This window comes from Sorex fumeus, unplaced genomic scaffold (genome assembly GCF_029834395.1).
Source record: "Sorex fumeus unplaced genomic scaffold, SorFum_2.1 ptg000014l, whole genome shotgun sequence".
Classification (NCBI taxonomy): Eukaryota; Metazoa; Chordata; class Mammalia; order Eulipotyphla; family Soricidae; genus Sorex; species Sorex fumeus.
Genome location: NW_026606071.1, coordinates 6118393 through 6141358, shown reverse-complemented (window position 1 = coordinate 6141358; position 22966 = coordinate 6118393). Strand labels below are relative to the sequence as shown.

The 22966-nt window shown below is 35.4% G+C and overlaps 1 protein-coding gene across 1 annotated transcript in view; it reads right to left on the bottom strand.

Annotated features, from left to right (window-relative positions):
• Positions 1–2295: 2295 nt before the first annotated feature.
• COL3A1 (collagen type III alpha 1 chain) overlaps positions 2296–22966 on the bottom strand; it is a 40050-nt gene continuing 19379 nt past the window's right edge. The window contains exons 16-51 of the mRNA XM_056111888.1: positions 22515–22613; positions 21923–21967; positions 21676–21774; positions 21430–21483; positions 21194–21301; positions 20370–20423; positions 19504–19602; positions 19153–19206; positions 18887–18985; positions 18509–18562; positions 18344–18397; positions 17660–17713; positions 17032–17085; positions 16684–16728; positions 16254–16352; positions 16062–16169; positions 15801–15854; positions 14170–14223; positions 14022–14075; positions 13307–13360; positions 12681–12788; positions 12395–12448; positions 11852–11905; positions 11499–11660; positions 11251–11358; positions 9904–10011; positions 8958–9011; positions 8765–8872; positions 8427–8480; positions 7928–8035; positions 7609–7662; positions 7392–7499; positions 6129–6420; positions 4722–4906; positions 4147–4389; positions 2296–3412 (exon numbers count right to left, since the gene is read on the bottom strand). Coding sequence (XP_055967863.1) covers positions 3266–3412; positions 4147–4389; positions 4722–4906; positions 6129–6420; positions 7392–7499; positions 7609–7662; positions 7928–8035; positions 8427–8480; positions 8765–8872; positions 8958–9011; positions 9904–10011; positions 11251–11358; positions 11499–11660; positions 11852–11905; positions 12395–12448; positions 12681–12788; positions 13307–13360; positions 14022–14075; positions 14170–14223; positions 15801–15854; positions 16062–16169; positions 16254–16352; positions 16684–16728; positions 17032–17085; positions 17660–17713; positions 18344–18397; positions 18509–18562; positions 18887–18985; positions 19153–19206; positions 19504–19602; positions 20370–20423; positions 21194–21301; positions 21430–21483; positions 21676–21774; positions 21923–21967; positions 22515–22613 — 3342 coding nt within the window. The 3' untranslated portion in view covers positions 2296–3265. The remainder of the gene's footprint in view (positions 3413–4146; positions 4390–4721; positions 4907–6128; positions 6421–7391; positions 7500–7608; positions 7663–7927; positions 8036–8426; positions 8481–8764; positions 8873–8957; positions 9012–9903; positions 10012–11250; positions 11359–11498; positions 11661–11851; positions 11906–12394; positions 12449–12680; positions 12789–13306; positions 13361–14021; positions 14076–14169; positions 14224–15800; positions 15855–16061; positions 16170–16253; positions 16353–16683; positions 16729–17031; positions 17086–17659; positions 17714–18343; positions 18398–18508; positions 18563–18886; positions 18986–19152; positions 19207–19503; positions 19603–20369; positions 20424–21193; positions 21302–21429; positions 21484–21675; positions 21775–21922; positions 21968–22514; positions 22614–22966) is intronic.

Below are 22966 nucleotides of genomic sequence, written 5' to 3'. Positions count from 1 at the left end.
AACACTAGTAATAATTCCTTAGTGCAGAACCAGGACCACTAAGTATGCCCACATACTAACCCATAGAGACTGTAAATATATGTTATGTTATGTGGAAAGGTAAGACAGAACTAAAATCATAGCTTAAATTAAGTTCTTTAATTAACCATCCTTGAGCTAGGAAGAGTGTAATGAATTATGCACCTGAGCCCAGTGCAGTAATCATAATGGCCCTTATTCATGAAAGAGGGAGGTAGGGCAGTCAGTGTCAGAGTGATGCAATTACTTAGTCAAATATTTCTGACTTGGAAGTGTCTAAAATAAAGGTCAAGAAATGAATTTTTATTTTGCTTGTGCACACAAAGGATGATGTATCTATACTATATATTATATATTGTAGCATGACATTGCTTTGTCCTTTCTCCCTTTCTCCACAAGGAACTTAGGTTTATTAGGTTACACCCATCACAGTGCTCCCGAATCACTCCCATTCCTTCGTTTATCTGTAACCACTTCTCTATGCTCTCCTCCCCATCCAGTTAATCAGCTTTTACCTAACCAGATTCTGTTAACTTGTAAGGTTAGATTCCTCAGAAATCTATGATTTTATATGTATGAGTGAAATATTGCCTTTCTCCTCTCCTTATGTCTTTTGAATAGTTTATTGCAATGTCCTTTTTGTATAGATACAGAGAGACAGTTGATATTATGCTTTTGTAACTTAGGATTTAATTGCTTTGAATATTATTCACTCCCAGACATCTGCTTTCTCGACTTAAGCCTCAGTTGCCCTTAGTTCCTAACACCCCAAACTCAGGGTGCCAATGAGGGACTGAATGGACCCAGAGCAAGCGGTGAGCTACCCTGGCATCGAAATGGGCCAGGCCAAAGTGCCATAATTCTTAACTATAATTTAAGAGCTTTATCATAGACAAATGCTGTCATTATCCAAAAGTAATGATGAGAGTAGGACCCTGCTAGGGGTAGGAAAGACTATCTGGCCTGAGCACTATAGTCTGAGATCGAGATGGCCCTAGGAGGGCAATTCTATAAGTTTAAGGTCTTTCTTACTGTATCCATACAAAATGATTTATATTATATATGCCTATATGTTTGTTGGACAAAGAGAGGAGGAACATACCCAGGGGTTCCGCTCCAGGGTGGGTCGTCCTGCTGAGAGAGTATCTGTCCTAGAAGCAGCTTTCCCCAAGGGAAAGAATTCTACCCCTATTGATTGTGACCACACCTATGAGTAATTATTACCCCAACCCTTCATGCTTTGGGATTTAACAGTACTGTAAGAGTGGGCTGGGGAATCAAAATTAGAATCGAGACTCCAAAGAAGGAGGATGAAGGGAGATTGAGAAGGAGAATGAAGTAACATGGGGGAGGAAGAAGCAGGAGAGAAGGCAGAGGACAGAGACAGGAGTGGAGAGAGAGGATGGTCTTAGGGCAACCAAGACCGACCAGCCTGGCCCTCGTTTCCTTCTTTCTCATGCCCATCACCATCGACCTCACCGGGGTGGGGAAGCAGTGTGAGACTACCGAATAAGGGTGGCAGGAGAGACAGAGCCACCGCCGCTGCTGTCTTTTTTGAGTTTACACAATATATTTTTCTGTAAAGGTGCCCAAGAAATTTAACAGTGGTTGCCTGTAGTATGGAGAATAAAAGAACTAATGGTTTGAAAAATTGATGATATTTTGGAAAGTATTTTTATAGCTAATAGAGACTGATCAAATTTCAAATTGTATAATTAAATGTGAAAGATTATATCATTTTCATTTCAGGTAACAGAAAGAGTAAAAGTATGATAGTATAAAAGGGACTGATTCAAGAGGAATGTGTGTGTCATAAGAGAATAAATTTACCATTACTCCTAATAGCAATATCAGTGTCATCAGACTTTACTTATTTCCTAATAAATTATCAGTATATTTCTTCCTGATTACTCCACCTTGGAAACACCTTAATTTATTGTTACTATCTCCAGAAAATGACTCAAATACAATACTTTTTAGCTGTTAATATGCTTCCAAATTTTTACAAGTATGATATAAATGTGGAAGATTCCCCTAGTGAGCTTTATTTCTAATTTGAACATCAGTTATATTATTGATATTATATGTAGATATATTTGTTATGTTCATATACTATATTCATGCTATATCCATATGTATGCATACATACATACATATACTTGTTAATATTATATTATTAGAGTTAAAATAAGCTTTTTAGAGAAAATTCTCCAGAGTTCCTGAGCATAGACAAGAATTTGCAACATCTATAAAAAGTGACAAATACAAGGATGTTTTTATCATGATATTTTATTATGGGTGTCTGTAAGAAAAAAAGATCAACAACCACATACAAGCTTACAAGTTAAAATTCAACACATTCTCTGTGTTATTATGACAAAGCAGCCTCATAATTTGTTTTGTTGTTGTTGTTGTTGACTTTTACAGGACAAAGGGAGAGGAAAGTCCCCTGAAATGACAAGCCAATAAATCTTTTTTGGCAGGAGACACATACAAATGGATTTTATTTATGTTTTGAATGCAAGGAAATAATTCTGATCTTAGTTTTTAAAGTATGTTAGCACCATAACATCTGTCTTTAAAACCTTCCCAAATATTGGTAATTTTGACCAGCAATGACCCACAAAGGAAAAAAAGCACCTTTAAACATAGTGGATATTCAGAATTAAAATAGTGGCTTTAAAAATATTTCTTTAAATTCTTGCATTACACTCTACATTTTTGGCCACTATTTAAACAAATTAACCAATTAAAGTCACCAATTTTGCCAATTTATACAACTTTGTTTTTCATCTTCTGGACTTATAAAATTCATGTGTTTATGACCAGGTTGAGGTAGTTGAAACAGGAAAGTCTTTTCTAATTTTATGTTTGATTCTTTCAAAAAGAAAGGTTATCTTTTAGTGGTAAGCAAAGTCATTGCTTAGCAAATGGGCTAGGATTCAAAGAATGTAACGCCGTGTTATTGTAAGAGTGTTGAAGTTTATTTATTATAGCACCATTGAGACATTTTGAAATTGGAATTGGTAAAAAAATAGAACAGAAAGGATTTGAACTGTATTTGTTGTAACAGCAAAACAAAGTATCCCTTTTTTTTGTTTTCTTGGCCAAATTATACTGTTTCCAAAACTTTTGGAAATAAATAACCGCAATTTAGTTGGGCACTTGTACTGGTTGACAAGATTAGAACAAGAAGAACACATATGGAGTGTGAAATTGTTTGCTGGGGTTTCAGATAGAGTTTGGTTTACAAAAAGCAAACAGGGCCAATGTCCACACCAAATTCTTGATCAGGACCACCAATATCATAGGGTGCAAAATCTATAATAGGTAGTCTCATAGCCTTGCGTGTTCTATATTCAAAGACGGTCTTGCCCCATTCCCCAGTGTGTTTCTGCAAATAAAAGAGAAAAACAAATTAATGATCATAATACTAAGTTAGATATTATATATTTAGACTAACAAATTTAAAAGAAACAATTTTTGTTTGAAGAAAGTTGTCAACTTGTCCTTTTATTTTTCATTTATATGAGACCTGCTCTACTTTAAAGTTATAATCCTCAAAGTAGCTAAATCTTATATTAACAACTGAGAGTCTCATTATATTTTAGGGTAAACTCAGTAGGAAGGTTGTTGTAGACAGTTTATTCTCAGGTGGTCTGTTTTTGGTTATTCCTTAGATACAGAATTAGTTAAATAAGAAGTAACCAGATCTCTCAAAATGGAATCTGATAAATGATAAATTAATTTTCACTCTTTTCATAAACTATAATAAGGGTTTGGTGATAAAGTCTAAAATTCCAAGAAAAATCATAGATTTTATATATTAAAAGTTTATATACTAGCAAAGCAATCAAACACAAACTCTTGTAATTATCTAGAATATATCATTAAAATTTATTTTACAGATTTAAATTTCAATTTCTATCTACTGGTTTAACCTGGATGTTGAGAAAAGTGGTATTTGTGGTATTTAGCATTGCTTGAAAAAAATCAGTAGAATCCATATAAGTCATACCAAATGCTTTCATTTACCTTCATTATTTTTATTTCTTCTTTTCAAAATTGTGTGATCAAATTGGAAATGCTGAACTCATTAAGACCCACACTTATTAAAATGTTACTTACAGTGCAACCGTCCTCCAGAACTGTGTATGTGAATTTACTGTTTCCTTCAGCCTTGAATTCTCCATCATTTGATCCCATTAGTTTCAGCGCTTTCTTTACATTCCCACTGGCATGATCCATGTAGGCAATACTATTCTTACAGTGATATGTGATGTTCTGGGAGGCCCGGCTAGAAAGAAGTCTGAGGAAAGCCAGCTGGACATCAAGGACATCTTCAGGAAGATCAGGATTGCCGTAGTTAAACTGTGATAGGTAAAAAATAAAACTAATGAAATATTTCAGTTACAACTGTCTGTAAGGCAGCAATGCAGTGTAGTACCGTCATCATAATGAAGTTTGTTCTTACATTTTATGCATGAATATTTCATACATTAATAATATATTATTGCATATATAAAAAACTGTTGGAGTTGAGAGGAATTTAAGAACTAAAAGATAGTTTCATGCAAATATAGTCTAGCTATAATCAATCAAGTGAATCACTTGGTCTCCTTTATTTATTAAAATGGATCCAAATAAAGCTGGAAAAAGTAGGTAAGGTTTAGCTAAATAATAATTGGTATATTTTTTCTTACCTGAAATCCACCATCCATGGTTTCTCCAAACCAAACATGTTTCTTAGCACCAGAATCTTTCCACCAGTTCTTACGTGGAACACTTGAAGGACTGGCATTTATACATGTTTCTCCAGTCTCCATATTACAGAATACCTTAATAGCATCCATCTTGCAACCTTGATTAGGATCAACCCAATATTCTCCTGAAGAGTCACAAAAAACAGTAATGATAACTGGTTATAATATTCTAAAATGCGTTTTGGACCAGAATAAATTTGTTTACCTGATAATACGTTTATTATGTTGACTGTCTATATGCTTTTATTTTGTAATATAGCATAATGGAGAAAAACTATAGGAAATGATTGAGCTAAAATAGCTATAAAAATTGGAAAGTGCCATATACAAGAAGTGTCTTGAAAATAGATTCAAGTCATTTCAATTGGATTATTGTACTTACTGAAATCGGTCTCTTAAAAGGATGACTGTTTAATGTGGGTTTGCTTAATAATACAAGCTAATGTTCTGATCGGATTAATGTCCTGATTAGAATATATCTACTACTTCCCCATATTAATAGTTATCCTCTAATTTCTAGAAATTATTTTTAACAAAATCAATGTTTCATGTCAAGGTACTAAAAACCTGAAATAATTTTTTTCATTCATATAAAGATATCCCTATATATTAAAAAGCTTTATATTATTGCAATATTTAATTACATTTCATACAATATTCTTTAATGTTATCCAATTGCTTTCTTTTTAATTTAAAATTTGGTGCTTCAATTTATCACAAAGTTAAATTTCATTAGAAATAAATTGCAATAAATTGTTTTAAGTTGAAAACTGTTACATTGCATACATTTTGTCCAGAGAAAAGACTTATATAAATAATTCAAATTTATTAAGACAAAATTCTTAATTTTTTCACACTTATTTATTGATGTTTTAGTTCTGGGCCATACCTGGCAGTGCTCAGAAGCTACTCCTGCCTTAGTGCTCAAAATCATTCCATGTGGTGTTTGGGCATGTGGCAATTCCAGAGACTGAACCAGGGTCTCTGCAAAGTTTGTACCCTAGACTTTTGAACTATCTCCTGGTCCACATTTGGAATATTTGGAATCATTGTTTTACATTTCTTTTATAACTTTGCACCCAACATTTATATCTTAAGCTTATTTTTGATAAATCATATTAATGAATAAACAACATAAATAAGTAATATTTTATTTATTGATAGTTTATGGTATTGGCATATAGCTATTGAGCCTTCTTCTCTCAAAGTGCCCATGGTCCTCCCTCAGTTAGAATTCAACTGACTTTAAGAACTATTAGAAAACACCCTGTTAATGGTAAGCTATTTCCCCTAGATTTTAATAGAAGCTGCAATCCATTCTGCAACTATGAAAGATGTTCAACTTACCACTCTGGAGTTCCGGATGGCAGAACTTCAGATCTCGGCAGTTCCGGGCAGGATGTTTACGAGAACCATCAGGACTAATGTGGTTTTCAAGTTGTCCACTGATCGATTTGAGTGAGGTCATGATCTCTTCCGTGTTGATTTTTAATTCTAAAGGTTCATCTCCATAATATGGAGCAAACCCACCAGCTTTTTCACCTCCACCACCAGAGATAGCAGCAGCCCCACCACAGCATGGACCAGGAGCACCTGGGGGTCCAGGAGGGCCAGGTAGTCCTGGGTGACCTGGAGAACCCTAAAAAAGGTAAGAGTAGGCAACATTGAATTATACCTGTTTGCTGTCCACTGATTCCTCAAAAATATTCAATGTGCTATAACTCTGCAATTACTTTAATAAAGATTTGTTTTGTTACCAAATGAGAACAATAACTTACAGTGACTATCATTCACTACCACAAAATGTTTTTCAATTCCACTGTGTAAGAATCACCGTGTTAGAGCAAAACAATCTATGCTAAGATGATTCCTTCCATATAAACTATGTAAATAATCCTAATGCAGACACGACCGAAGGGGTGAGAGCAGGAAACCTGAATTACTATACCACATTTGTCATTAGATTTGTGTCTTTGTACTGATCATTTGACTTGTGCCTTAATGTGTCACAATGTGGGGATAAGTGTTTTGATCATATTTGTACTACAGTTGTGGACTGTAGAGGCATGAGGATTGTTGACAACAGTAGGTGTTTGAGAAGCAAAACCTATTTACAAACTTGAAAATCACTATGGGGATCATAATTGTAAGATATCTGACATGATATCAACACTGGTAGAGTTCATGGACATATCTAATTATTCTGATATGACTTTTCTGATCAAACAAGAAAGTAGGATTTTCCCTCTTCAGTTAGCACTGTGTCTGGCATATCGAATACTCTCGGTAGCTTGCCGGGCTCTCCGAGAAAGGTAAAGGCCCTCCCGTTGATCGTCGATTTGCTCGAGCGGGCCCAGTAACGTCTCCATTGGAGACTTTTTGTTGTTACTGTGCTTGTCGGGCTCTCCGAGAGGGGCGGAGGAATCGAACTCGGGTCGGCCATGTTGGCTGCTTGTAAGGCGAACGCCCTACCCGCTGTGCTATCGCTCCAGCCCAAAGTTCCAGTGTGGAGAATCACTGTCATTTTTCATTTTCTTATTCAAGTTGAATTTTCTGAAAAACTGAATATGGTGTCAAATTAAACATACATATTCTAAAGTGATGTCTTACCTCAGATCCTCTTTCTCCTCTGTTACCCCGAGGCCCAGGTGGTCCAATAGGACCTGGATGCCCACTTGTTCCATCTTTGCCAGGAGGTCCACCAGGCCCAACCGGTCCCTAAGAAATGATCAGGATATTATCATAATCCTAGAATATATCAATCTCTGCAGTGCACATGCACACATTTAAAAACATGGACCTTTCAATGTCCTCTTTTGATACTTACTCTGGGACCTGCAGGTCCTGGACTACCCACTGCACCTTGGTGGCCAGCAGGGCCCTTAAAGGAAAAGAAAAGCCAGTATGAGGAATGACTTTAAGGAGATTTGGAACAAGAAACATGGGCATCTTGTTAAGACATGATTTCCTTTCATCTTTCCATTGTCTTGTGCTAAACTATTTAACTAAAACCTCAAATCCATTTCTGACCTTTTTTAGCATGTTTTCTTAAACATAGGAAGTTTTCTACCATCAAACTGAGATTTTCTTAAATTACTGGTTTACATACATTGACTGGGATGTTCCAACAAAATGAATGCACTTACTGGAGCACCAGGGGAGCCTGGATTACCAGGGAATCCTCGATGTCCTTTGATGCCATTAGATCCGCGTTCACCTGTTTCACCTTTGTCACCGCGTGGACCTTGGGGACCCTTCACAAATACATTTCAAATGAAGGTCATAAGCACACATTCACATTGAAAAAAAAAACCAACTTTTGTGACTCATGTCCATTTTATGCTAATCTATTAGCTATAAATCTCCAATAATAAACTCAAAACTAAAGAGATTCATGAGCAATAAAGATTGATTTTGCAGTTATTTGATTTAGGGATATAATTGAATGAGATACCAATAACTGATTGTTTACTATTCTTTTCTATGAAAATCTTAGATTCTGAATTTACTTCTTTATGTATCTTGAAGAAAACTTTCAATTTTCTTCCACAGTTACATGTTCAATCATTCCCTTTTCCTGGATGTGCCAGAAAATATAATTTTCTTACATTCTGTAGTGAGTTAAAAAGAAACAAAAAGACTTACAGGAGCACCACGGGAGCCAGCAGGACCTGGAGCTCCAGCAGGACCAGCTGGGCCCTAAAATGAAATTTTTTTTATAAAATAGTAAGCACACAAGAAATTATTTAATAGTATACTTTCAGTCTATTTAAGATTTAATTATTTCACTGTGATAGATAAATAGCATTCACACTATTTTTGAAAGATTGGATTATTTTCTTCTTCTAAATCCATTCCCAATTTATAACTTCATGGGGCAGTAGAAGGGGTCATATAAATAAGAAAACTAAGAAAGTCCCTATTTAATCACTTGGAAATTGAGGAAAATAGACACAGGAGAGATGATATAAACTAAAACTCACAGTTTCTCCTCTATCACCACTCTTCCCAGAGGGACCAACAGGACCAGGGGGTCCTGGATGACCAGGAGCACCTGGGGCACCAGGAGAGCCATTTTCACCACGATCACCCTATAGAAAGATTCATAGATCCAAAATAAATATGAGCAGTAGCTCTTATTTTAATGATATAGATTTATTGTACTTGTCTATATACCTTGCCACCAGGAGAACCATCTCGGCCTGGAAGACCATCTGATCCAGGGTTACCCTGAGGTTTTAAAAGAGAAATAAGAGATCAAGTAATTTTCAGCTGTTTAGATACTATACATGCATGCATTACCACTGGGAGAAATCTTACCCTAAAAAGGTAAAAAATTTGTCCTTGGGAGTAAAAATTCTTAGATATTGCAATGAGAATGAATCTTTATAGGATAAAAACATCCAAATTAGACGTGGAGTATCTATCCAGTATTGTAATTTAGTGGGGTGAGAGAGCAATGTGATTAGGAGAAAAACAATGTGTAAGACGTATCCTGCATGATATGAACTTGATAAATATTAACGGAAACTAACAACTAAAATATATAATTAAGACTAATCAGAGAAGCACCAGAATATATTCATCAGGAAGGAATGTTGCAAATTGGGAAATTCGCCTCACACCAGTTTGTTTCTTTATTAGTCAGAAACCATTAATAATCATTCATTTTGATTAAGCATTAATGGATCTTAATGAATAAAAATTTTTGTAAGCTGTAGCAGAAAAGATATCTAATAATAGAGAGTAATTATCCTTCTTTTGGGGGGTTGCTCCCAAATAATTCTCAAGGAGGCCCACGCCCTTTCTGTGACTCTTAACTAGATTGGCACTTCAAGGCTAAGTCATGAGAACTCCTGATGCTTAGGCCCTAGTGTGCACTACCAATCCAAAACTGCCCAGTGAGCTCCAAGACTATAGCCAATGATGCTGGGGAATCATATAGTACAGGAGATAAAACAAGAGTTAATTTCTGCCTTTAGTCCCTATACTATCACTCTAGTCTGAGAATGAATAACTTTTTAGCAAACTCATTTAGACATTAAGATATAATTTGACTTACCATCGCATAAATCAATTGTCAGCAACTATAATTGGATATATCCTAAAAACCAGTACTTACATCTCTTCCAGGTTCACCAGCTGTACCGGCCAAACCAGGAAGACCTTGCGGACCAGGTGGACCACGTTCTCCACTGAGACCACTAGGTCCTGGTTTTCCACTTTCACCCTATGTAGAAAAGAATGAAAAACATCAGCTTTCAGCTTGCATTAACTTTGGATGTCAATTAACATTGTGTTATCAGGTGCCTTTATTTTCTAAGAGAATGCCTTGCATTATTTAATTTTGATTTATTTTGAAAATGATCCCAACATCCCAACCAGTGAGACAAAGGTTAGGATAACTTATTTTATTCTATCATTTTGAAATATAGACAAGTGACTCTTGATAGAAAAGAGTTGAATGGTTAAATTATCTTTATCAAAATATATCCAATATGATATATGTATAAGAGTATGGCAAGAAAAAAATAATTATTTGCCATAATAAACTAACAAGAATTAGATTACATTGGCTATTTGACTTTACCTAACATTGCATGTATACTTCATTTCATATCATTTGAATTTATATAAAATCCATATTTTAATTTTATTGTACTATATGACATTTTGCTTAAAAAACTGCTCGAGGAGTCAAAATCTGAGCAAAACAAAACAACTTCATTGCACTGTTAGCTAAATGGATAGTTGAATAGTAGCACTGCACTGTCCTCCTGTTGTTCACCAATTTGCTTGAGCAGGCCCAGTAACATCTCCATCATGAGACTTGTTGTTACTGTGTTTGGCACATAGAACTGTGTTGTTACTGTGTATGTCACAGGTAGATTGCCAGGCTTTGCCGTGTGGGCAAGATACTCTTGGTAGCTTGCCAGGCTCTATGAGAAGGGGCAGAGGAACTGAACTCTGGTCGGTGAAGGTTGGCCGCCTGCAACGCAAACACCCTACCTGCTGTGCTATTGCTCCAGTCCAGTTGAATAGTAAACACTAGAATATTATCATATTACTAAAAGAAACTCAGAAGTACAAAGTGAATGAATCGATGGAAGGTTGTTATTAATAAATGGCTTTCATAAATCTCTCCTTATTTTCTCCTAAAAGACTGATTGATAGTCAACAAACTAAAGAATGTTCTCAAATTTCCTAAAAGAAATATATGAGAAGGTAAAAAAACAATTCTGTGTTATCAATTTACTTGCTTACATTCAAGGCTGGCCTACTATCTGCATTGTATTTCTGTGTTCTGGATCCTTTAAAAAACATTCAGAGTTCTCCAATTCAGAAAGCATTAATCATTTATTTCTATTAAGGGAAAGTTGTTCATACTACTCTTCTAAGAATCCATCAGTGTCCACAGTCTATGGTAGGGAGCAAGAAACCATGGAAAGATGCTTTTACTCATACTCACCTTGACACCCTGTGGCCCAGGGCTTCCCCTAGGACCTGGCATCCCTGGTGGTCCTGCAAGACCTCGTGCTCCTGTAATTCCTGCAAGTCCAAGTGGGCCTGGAGCTCCCTGTTGTGAGACAGAGTGATGTTTCAGTTCTTTCTTATGTGGATGTTTTAGTTCTTTCTTATGTGGTTATTTTACTGCACTGAACATGAGATTAAGAATGAAACAATATTATCAATGAATAGAACAATAAAGCTGCTTACTGGAGGTCCCTGGCTTCCTGGAGATCCCTTCTCTCCTGGTGGGCCAGCATCACCTTTTGGTCCTGACACACCAGGGTTGCCAGGAGCCCCACTGCTACCGGGTGGACCTGGGGGCCCATCCTTGCCTGGAGCACCACTAGAGCCAGGGGGGCCTGGGTTGCCCTACAAAAAAAAAGTGTTTGAAATTTTTATTTTTTTAAGTAGAAGTCTTCTTTCCCACATTGCAAATGCATTGAAATAACTTTACATGAGATTGAAAATAAAGTAATAATGACAATGATCTTCATATCATGATGCAGAGATGAATTATTCCTCAAGGAGTATAAGATAAAAAGTACTTTAAAAATATTTACATTACTACCAGGAGGACCAGGAAGACCACGAGCACCAGGAAAGCCAGCAGCACCCTGTGAAACAGAAAAACATTTTTGAAGTTTAAAAGTAGAACAAATAAATGGTCACTCAATATATATATTTTTTTCTTAGAATATAATATCTATTTATTTCTTAGAATAAAAAAGAATATATATATTACAAGAAATTTATATATATTCTATCAGATTTCTTAAAATATATATACATATATATTTATATATATATATATACTAGCACACAACAGGGACAAATGGAGACTATAATGGCGCCCACTTGAGCAAATCGATGAGCAATGGGATGACAAGAGACAAGTTGATATTCTGAGAAATATGATAGCTATGAATTTCACATTGGAGTTATTCATGGCTTAGTTTTTCTTCACATTAACTCAGAGATGAGTAATCTATCATAATTTTATTCTCTCTTGGGATATTGTTCTTGCAGAGGAGTTTTTAGTATAGTTTCATGTTAATTAATCTTTTTTTCAATAAAGTTTAGAAGTTATGAAGTTCAGCACTTACAGGACCACCAGGACTTCCCCGTTCTCCTTTGACACCTTGAGGACCAGGGGGACCCTATAGGAAATAAAGTTCGAAAGTGTACTTTTATCAAAATGGCACCAAAATCAAAATTCGGGTCATTATCTCCCAAACCCCAAACAGACTTTTGAGTTACTTCATAGAGGTTTTGAGAAGATTGTTTATATAAAGGCCCTACCAATCCTGACAGGTTCTCTCAATATGAAATATCAAATTATTCATAAACCTATGTGTTTTTCACTAGACTTAACAAATAAAGAACACTTACAGCTGGCCCAGCACCACCAGTGGGTCCCGCGACACCAGGAGGACCTCCTTCACCTTTCTCACCAGGGGCGCCTCGTTCTCCTTTAGCACCAGGCTCACCATTCTGCCCCTGCATTCAGGCACAGCAGAGTATGAGCAGAAAACCTTCACAATGCATTGATTTGACTTGTTAATTTTCTTCAAAACATAGAATTCTTTGAAGGACAGATGTCGAAATAAGATAAGAAAAGAAGACCATCTAACGACCTGCCATGATCAAGAATCTTCACATTAAGAAAATATTTGTCCAAGGACTGAGAATTGGAATATGAACACCAGTAAATTCATCTAAGAAAATTAAAGTTCATTTAATTTAGGATGGTCTTATAGTGGAAGAGCTTTTACAATTTTCTGAATGCCAATTATTCCAGATAGCATGTGAGCCTCATCAGCCAGACATAAAGGCAAATCATGTTTGTGTATTTATCTTTAAAGATTAAAAATGGGGTTAAAGAATAAAACAGTGGCTAAAGCAACTTGTTTAAACAGTGGCTTAATCTGGAGTTGCTACTGCTATTGCTTAGTAATTTTTCAGAAAATGAGTGAGCCTAGGAGATGAGACATATACATTGTAAAGTTTATACTTACTGGAGCACCAGGGAAGCCAGCTGGTCCTGGAGGCCCATGTTCACCTCTCTCCCCCTGAAATATTAGTAAAATCCTTATTAGTCATGATAAGTCATCATTCCATGGATAGTAAACATTTTTCAACATCTTATCCTAATCATGCTTTAGACAGGAAGTTTGCAAAACTGCCCAGCTCTAGTACATACTCTGAAGACTTTCCAGCTTAACAATATTAGGAATTTACTACTAAATACCAGTCTCTCTCAATTTATTTGCAAGAAAAAATAATTAAAATTGTTGAAGTATTAGCACATTAAATTATTAAGAGTTAGTTGGGAAATGAATGAAGAGATTACCATACATTTGTTATGCAATGTAAACCTAAAGATAGATGATCTTGACTCTACAAGGAACCTCATGTAAAGATCCTGTACATTTTAGAAATGTTTATTTATTCAAAAGCATATATTGATAAAATTTTAATACTTTTTCAATATGCATGCTGTAGGAAATAAGGTATGACTAAAATTAGTCTCAAGTGAATTTGATTTAAGAACACCAGCTTCCCTTAATATCATGATTCTAAAAAATAATTCCCACTATTGAGACTCAAGGACCTTGTGGCGAAAAATGCCACAAAATTGCCACAAGGAAAAAAATTCCCTAAGGAAGCATAAATAACTGCTGCCTCAATAAGGTTTTAAGAAAGCATATTTAAAATGTCTTTAATACTTACAGGACCACCACGAGGACCAGCAACACCAGGAAGTCCAGGGGCACCACCTTCACCCTGAAAAAAGAGAGAGAAAATGACTTTCCTCCATCCCAACAGTCAAAGGCAATTTATTTTTGGTGGTAAATAGTATTTTAGAATTAAGCATTACCTTATCTCCAGCCGGGCCAGCTGGGCCAGGAGGGCCAATTGGACCAGTAGGACCCTAAGGATAATATAAGTACATTTTTAATTTGGAAAATAAATAGCTCTTTTATGAAAAATGTAAACTGATAATATATAGTTTTATCTTTCATTTAACAAATTAGACATTATTTGTGGCTTGAGATATGTGCTACTCAATTAGTATGTAGATATTGCAAAGATGATATGAACATGGCCCCTAAAGACTGTAAGATTTAGTGGAAATTAGTTTACTTGTTTTTCTATTGCTGTAGATAAATCAGATGTTTTATAAAGATCCTAGAGTAATGTCTTTTAAAATAAAAGAACATTGCCTTATTCAGCTGACTGTAATTTAAAAGGCTTCATTCCATTATTCATAGTAGCACTACTCATATTAATATTTTCAATTTCATAGTTTCAAAAATTAAAGTTTTGCTTAATATAATTCATATTAAAATAACTATATTTGAAAAGGATAATGTTTCACTAATCTCTCAAAGTTGAAGTACTTATTAATATCTAAATTAAATCTAGTGAATATGATATATGTGCAAATATCATTTAAATGTATGTACAAACCTGTAATAGAATAAGATTCTATTAAACCCTATTATTTGATATTGTCACATCTATAAGATGTTTACTAATTGAAAAGAATTGCTTTTGATTTTCCTGTTTAGTTTGTTTTAAACCTTTAGTTGAAATGGTATAGATTCACAAAAACTTTCAAAGAAATATACAAGGAAACACTGTTGATACTTCCCCTAAACCCTCTTATTGTTGATAATAACACCAAAATAATATAACATCAAAGCCAAAATTGGCACAATCAATAGCACTTATCTCAATTATACCACTTATACATACACTGAGTTTTGTGTGTGACTCTGTATTTATTATCAGCAGTCTCGTATGACCATCAGCACAATGAATACATATATACAATAATATAAGACTACTATAACAATTTTTAGTCTCAAGTTGAATCACATGTTTCATATTCTTGCCTTTTTTGTTCTTCATGATATCTTAAGGACTATATAAGATATTTCATCTCTTGATAGTGTGTTCTTGCTAATGAGTATTCAGTTACATAAGTGCACCAGAGAATTATAAATTTTTAATCAATTTTTAGATTTAATATTTTTATGAACAGTATTATCTTATATTTTAGTGAATTAATATGACTCTCCCTTCTCATTTTGACCACACATTGTTACAATTCTCAGATAACTATTCTTAGAATTATCAGTTAATATGAGTATAAACTAGAATATTGTTTGTTTTGCTTTTGGACCATACTTGGCAGCACTCAGGCTTTACTCTGACTCCGTTCTAAAGCAATATTAATTATGGAGACAGAGGACAATATGTGGTGCCAAGGTCTGTTGCATGCAAGGCAAGTACAATATCCACTGTACTATCATTCTGGTCCCAACAAGGTATTTTAATAATAAAATCCCTGGAGTCTTACTAACATCTAGTAGATTGCAAAGTATAAACTAAAATGAACACAATGAGCATTTGGAAAATATTTAGAAGTTGAGCAGCTAGACTAAGTATTTATTATCATATAAATGTTAGACTTGTTTCTCTCCAGTACAAGTAAGGACTCACCCTTGGCCCATCTTTCCCAGGAACACCATCAGTACCTGGACCACCTGGTTCACCCTGTCAAATAAAAATCAATGTCATCAAATTAGAAGTATTATGAGTAAAAATTTCCCAATCATAATAATTTTCAAGGTTCATTATTATGTATTAAAGGTACTCTGATATATCAAGTACTATAAAGTGATACCATTGACTTTTACAGTGAATGAGTTTCTTCTTTAACCAGTGCTATATGTATTTAACAATGTCAACAAAAGTCAGTACCTTGTCACCCTTTGGTCCGGGACCTCCAGGACCTCCTCTTTCTCCAGGCATCCCTTGCAGACCAGGAGGGCCAGCATTACCAGGTGTTCCAGGGGGACCAGCAGGGCCCTGGAATGAAAAACATAATTACTCACACACAGAAAAGAAACATATTTTTGTAATATCTAAATGAAGTGAATGGAGTAGAGTTACCTTTCCTCCTTCTGGACCAGGAGGGCCAGCTGCGCCTCTAGGTCCCATAGGACCAGCTGCTCCAGGAGGTCCACGTTCACCAGGGGAACCAGCATCACCCTGGTGTAGGAACACAACAACCCTGTTAAAAATTCTACTGCCAAGAATAGACAAAATGTCTCAATTGCTGCACTCCACCCAAAGGTCTCTATATAATATTTTGGAACTAAAAGAATTTTTCTTTTGAAATTAAATTCTCCTACTTAATTCTGGGACATGTCAGAATTCACTTTCCCACATAAGACATACTTTGAGTTGCACTAAGTATATTCACTGAACATTTGAAATGCCGTTAGAAATTAGTATTTTGATTTGAAATAATAGAAATATGTTACTAATAAATTTCTCTAAAACATGCAGAAGAAAGTATAAAATAATTTGCAATATTTACTTTGCCTCCTGGAACTCCAGGTCCACCAGCTTCACCCTTGGGACCCTAGGCGATTAACATTAGCTGATTAGATCTCAATCAGATTGTCTATTACATAAATAAAAGCAAAAACATCATTAATTATATTTATAATTTTTACTCATTTTGGTATCTACTTCCTTTGTGGTAAAACTGCAAACTTTCCATATATTTGTGATATTTCAATAATTTTTCTTAGTTTTTTATATCAATATTTGAAGACTAAATGTTGCAACTAAGATGCCATAAAATGAAAAAATGCATAAGTTAATAATTGGAAAATAATTAGTATTTGTTCTTTTACTTTTGAAAAGATGGTATGTAACTTACTGGTTCACCAGGTTTCCCATTTTCTCCTGGAGGACCATTGGTTCCAGGCAATCCCTAGAAAGAATAATATTTGTATTGTATGATAATTTCAAACATTACCTATAAAAATATTCTCATACATACATTTCTGAAAATTGTTCAAACAGTTTTATTATTCTTGATAGGGGCAGATAATTTGTGGCTTTCAAAATTCAATGACAGGTGATCACTGTATCTTGTAAACATATTTATCTTTTTCTACATTTACTTTTGCTGTATATAAAGCAAATTTATGATAATGAATTTAGCTATATAAACTTAAAAAATATATAAAGTACATAATTTATATGCATATCATATGTAACATAATATATAGTTTATATATAACATAACAATAAGTTTACTTAAAATATATGGAACTATACAATTTAACTATTTTTAATACTATACAAATTGTGGAAAAGCATGGAAATATGCCTTTCAAGGGTGAAGACAAAGTCACAGACTTGAACTTGTATTCTGAAATATGCCAGAGTCTTAGATAAAACTTGAACTGTTAGTTAACAAATTATATTGTCAAAGAAAATAAAGTAAACAATAGTACTGATAAAAGCAAGGGACCAATGACATTTAAATAATAAATTCTTACTTGTGGCCCTGGTAGCCCAGGGGCTCCTGATTCTCCTTTGTCACCAGCTGGCCCCTGTGCAAAAAAAATTTTATAAATGTTATATACATATACTCGAGCAGGCCCAGTAACGTCTCCATTGGAGACTTTGTTGTTACTGTGTTTGGCATATCTATCGAATACGTCACGGTGAGCTTGCCAGGCTCTGCCGTGCGGGCGAGATACTCTCGGTAGCTTGCCGGGCTCTCCGAGAGGGGCGGAGGAATCGAACTCGGGTCGGCCATGTTGGCTGTGTGCAAGGCAAACACCCTACCGCTGTGCTATCGCTCTATAATATATATATATATATATATATATATATATATATATAGAGGAGAGAGAGAGAGAGAGAGAGAGAGAATCTTTCACTGTGAAACATCTTTTTGTGCAGAGTTCATGTTTCTTTAGTAGTCTCATGGCTTAACTTAAATCCTAATGGTATTAAGAAGACATAGTTGGACCTGTGGAAATGGCTCAAGAGAGACATGGAAAATTTAAAATAAATCTAACTCAGTTAATCATTTATTGAGCTATTAATTAGCTTTACAATACTTTACAATGCTATGCCAAACTCTGATTCAGTGCCAGAGATTTTATAATTCCTAAATTCTAAATTCTATTCCACTTCTACACATTTCAAACTTCAAGTTATAGGAATAAACTTACAGTAGGTCCAGGGGGCCCCTGAGGTCCAGTTTCACCATTCTTCCCAGCAGGGCCCTAAAAATTGCAGTTAGGAAAGCAGAGTTAACAAAAGGGACATAGAGAAGTCATAGCATTAGAGACAAATTTCTCACAGTAGAAAGCTGGAAACAAACAAATTCTCCATACCTGTGGTCCAGGCCCACCAGGCCCACCTCGTTCTCCATTTTTGCCAGGAGCACCCTAAAGAGATAGCCAGGAAATTATTAATTCTCAAAAGTGATATATTATTTCCCTCTAATTTTATATTACATGCACATATTTACAACCACAATAAAAACCACCTTCTAGGACTAGGTCCACATACTATGTTTTCATGCTCCCACCCTTTCCCCAGAATGCTAAAAATAAATATCTGCATATTAGCACTCTTCTAACTTAGCATTTTATTATCAAATATTCTTCTGTGCTTTGAAGTAGAGATCATGATTTGTCCATCTCTACACACCCATTTGGACAAGAAATCTCTGTCAAATATATATTAAAGAGATACATGAGTCAACTCACATCATTTCCTTTTGGACCAGGGAAACCCATGACACCGGGCTGCCCTCGGGGACCAGATGGACCTGGAGGTCCTGGTCGACCACTTTCTCCTTGATTGCCCTAATGAGAGATAAATAAAACACATTAATAGAGGTTTGACAAAAATCTGACAAAAATAAGCAATATGTATGTTTACATATCAAAGTTGTGAAATATATCAAAAAAGGCCAAATTACATATTCCATTATTCCTGAACTATTATAATAGATACATAAGAAGGTACGTACAGGAGGTCCTGGTTTCCCATCATTGCCTGGTCCTCCTGGGCTTCCGGGCATACCCTAAATCAAAGTCAGACATTTAAGTTACCGAAAAGCTAGTAGTTAAAATAATGCATTGTATGATTGAAATTTCCACTACATATGTAGTCCCATTGCTGTAAACATTGTATTTCTGTCTATAAAATGTCTTAGTTAAGTATTCTATTTTATGTTCTTCAATCTAAACTCACATTTTACTAGGATGTAGTTTTGTCTTCAAATGATGACAGGTTTAGTATGAATTAAGTTTTCTTTGATTCTTCACTTGCCTTTCTTCATAGCCAATGACAGTATCATTTAAAACAATGTTTTTCATACCCTCATCCCCTGAGCTCCAGGGAGACCATCTCGACCAGGTTCTCCAGCAACTCCTCTAGGCCCTGCAGGACCAGGACCACCACGCTCTCCAGCAGGACCCTAAGAGAAGAAATAAATTGACAATATGTAAAGATTCTTCTTTGAACAAGACATTGATAGCACTTGGTTACAGCTAGAAAACTGCTTAGTGTGTTTTTCACACACTGTATTGAATCACAGTAATCTATCGGTGCAGATTGTCATATTGCAAAGAAATACTTAGTGCATATTGTAGCAATATTTACCAATATTCGGAGCTTATTAAATTAAACAGATTTGAAGATGTAAAATAATATTTAAAAATACCACAGAATTTTCAAATAAGTTGTAAGTATTTTGGTTTATCTATTAGTATTGAATTTGGTTTATCTATTTGTATGGCTAATTTTCAATTGATACAAAATTCATAGATATGAATGAACTTGTTTTAGTTACACAGATAGGAAATGGTTTATAGAGGTTGGATTAGAATCACTGTTTTACCTTGGGAGCTATTTCTATAATTCCAATTTTTTTCAATGTTTTAGTTGATAAGAAATTGTTGAAAAGATTCTAGCTATCTGTAGGACTAGTGCTTATGAGACTCACTGTCACTGTCCTCGCGTTGTTCATCGATTTGCTCGAGTGAGCACCAGTAACGTCTCACAAAAAATTGTGAGACCTGTTGTTACCGTTTTTCACATATTGAGTATGTCACGGGTAGCTAGCCAGTCTCTCCGAGAGTGGCGGAGGAATCTAACCCGGGTCGGCCACGTGCAAGGCAGACACCCTACCTGCTGTGCTATCGTTCCAGCCCACTTATGAGACTAGAAACTACAATTATTTACCTTTTCTCCTGGAAGGCCATTGGGTCCAGCAGGTCCTCGGAATCCAGGTGCACCCTGGAAATAGTGAAAGTCAGTATTTATGCCTAATGCATTAAATGATTTTTTTTATTTAATCACCATGAGAACAGTCACAAAGTCTTTCAGTTTAATTAAGTCTTGGTGGGTCATGTAATGATCAAACACCGTCCCTTCACTGGCGCACATTTTCCACCACCAACACCAGTAATACGTCCCCTCCCATCCACACCCCACCTGTGTGGCAAATTTCCACTTTACTCTCTCTCTCTCTCTATGTTGATCACATTCAATATTACCACAAAATACCCAACATTATTATTTGGAATTTTCCCCACCGTTCAGACCTGCCAAAAAGACATCATTAGATAATTTGTTTTCTGTTACTGATTATGAAGAGCATATGATTTGCATGGCCACGCGAATTTGGATTTCTGATATTTTAGTAATAAGTCTAGAGGGATTACTGATAAAAGGCCTTGGGTTCTGAGATTGATTTATGTGACTCTGGGATCATGGCTGTTCAGAAGCCAGAGGAGGCATTGGAGGGTGGCAACCCGGGGTATTGCCATGGCAGGGAGCAGGGCTGATTCCACCTCCTATCCCATGAGACCCCACGTGCCCCATCATTGCAGACTCATTTTTAATACTTGGTCAGTGACAATAGAGATCTTCTCATGTTATAGAATATCTAAAAACAATACTTGGAAGGGGATACCCAAGGAAGATGTGGTTGTCACATCCTGAAAATAAAATTTGATGTGTGTAATAGTAGTGTTGCATTTCTGGAATGCACAAGGAAAACACACCCGTTCTCCTGCAGTGCCTGGGAGTCCATTAGCACCAGGTTCTCCGGGTGAACCATCTTTGCCATCTTCACCTTTAGGTCCTGGAGTACCCGGAGTACCAGCTTCACCCTAAGAAATGGTATCAAAAATAAAGCAATAATGACTAGATTTGGCTGTGAATTTCTACCCCTTTATTTTATTATATTTACTTATTTAATTTTTTCTAAGAAATGCCCAGATGATAGGGTCATACTTACACGTTCACCACGTGGTCCTGGCTCCCCTTTGGCACCATTCTTACCAGGTTCACCCTAGATGAAATAATAATAATATTGATTTAAAATCAATATACTAACAAAACCACTACCAGTAATAGATAATTAAATTATAAAAAAAAACAGAATGAAATTGGCATGAACTAAACAAGAAGAAATAATTGCTATTACATTTTTCATATGAGAATTAAATCACACTTTTGAGGTGATAAAATAAAAATAACTTACTGCACCACCTCGTTGTCCAGGAGCGCCATTGGTACCAGGTGGTCCTGGGGGACCACGGGGTCCTAAAAGTCCAGGAGCTCCAGGAATGCCAGCAGGACCCTGAAAATGCACCAAAGAATATGAACTTTAACTAAACCTGTATGTTCTTATTAGCTTGGACATTACAGATATATTGTAATGCAAAATGCAAAAGAAACCAAAGATGTGTGTGTAACTGAGATGAGAAGAAGATGTGGGAGTATCTTACCATTTCACCTTTACCACCAGGACTGCCATTATTCCCAGGAGGACCCTAGAGGACACAGAGTAACAATAGTAATAATATGTTAATAGTAACAAAACGTAAATTGTACAAAATTGTTTAAATTATTTATGTATTTGTAAATATTTATAAAAACTGTTGATGGATATTATGATTTATAGAGATCAGACAGTGCCTCTAGCTAGAGCATAATACATAAATATAAATACAGAATTATTATTTGAATAAATTGAGATAATGGAAAGTTGCCCTAAGTTATTAATAGTAGGTATATGTTTCAGCTCTTGTGTTGTCTCTTCATTTTTCTTATTATGATTTGTTTGAGGTACTTCAACTATGCATCCTCTGCTTCACTCTGTTGTTATGTGAACATAAAATTATAGATTCAGAAAGAGTATATACCTCAAAAACTATTTTTAATATTAATAAAACCAGTATTTATCACAGTAGAGTCACTGCAGAACACCAAGCACTTTTTTTTAATAAAAAGATGATCTTAAATTTATAACAACATTAAAACATACACTTTCATGAAATAAATATAGCAACACCTTCTCACAGTTATATTCCTACTTACAGGAGGACCTGGAGAGCCAGCATGTCCCTGGGGTCCAGGTTCACCTCTTTGCCCTGGAGAACCACTCGAACCAGGAGATCCCGCAGGTCCCACTTCACCCTAATGGATGGAATCCTAAAGATCAGCTTCTCAGTAACTTATAACTAACCATCCTGTTTACTTTAATGTTTAAAACATGATTCCTGATGTCTGGATTAGCGTACTGTATTTAAAGGAAAGAATCATTGATGATGAAAGTGGAGAAAAGAGGTCACTGTGTATATGTCTAAGCTATCTCTATTTTGCAGAGAGACTTAGCATCTGAAAAGAGAACAGAAAGAAAAAAACAAAAATAAAGAAGAGCTATCAGGCTAATTGAATGCCAGGAACAATATACCTCTTTTGGAATTAAGAATAGAACTATAAAAATCTGTTTGCATAGACTAAAAGGTATGCACTTGAATGGTAAAAAG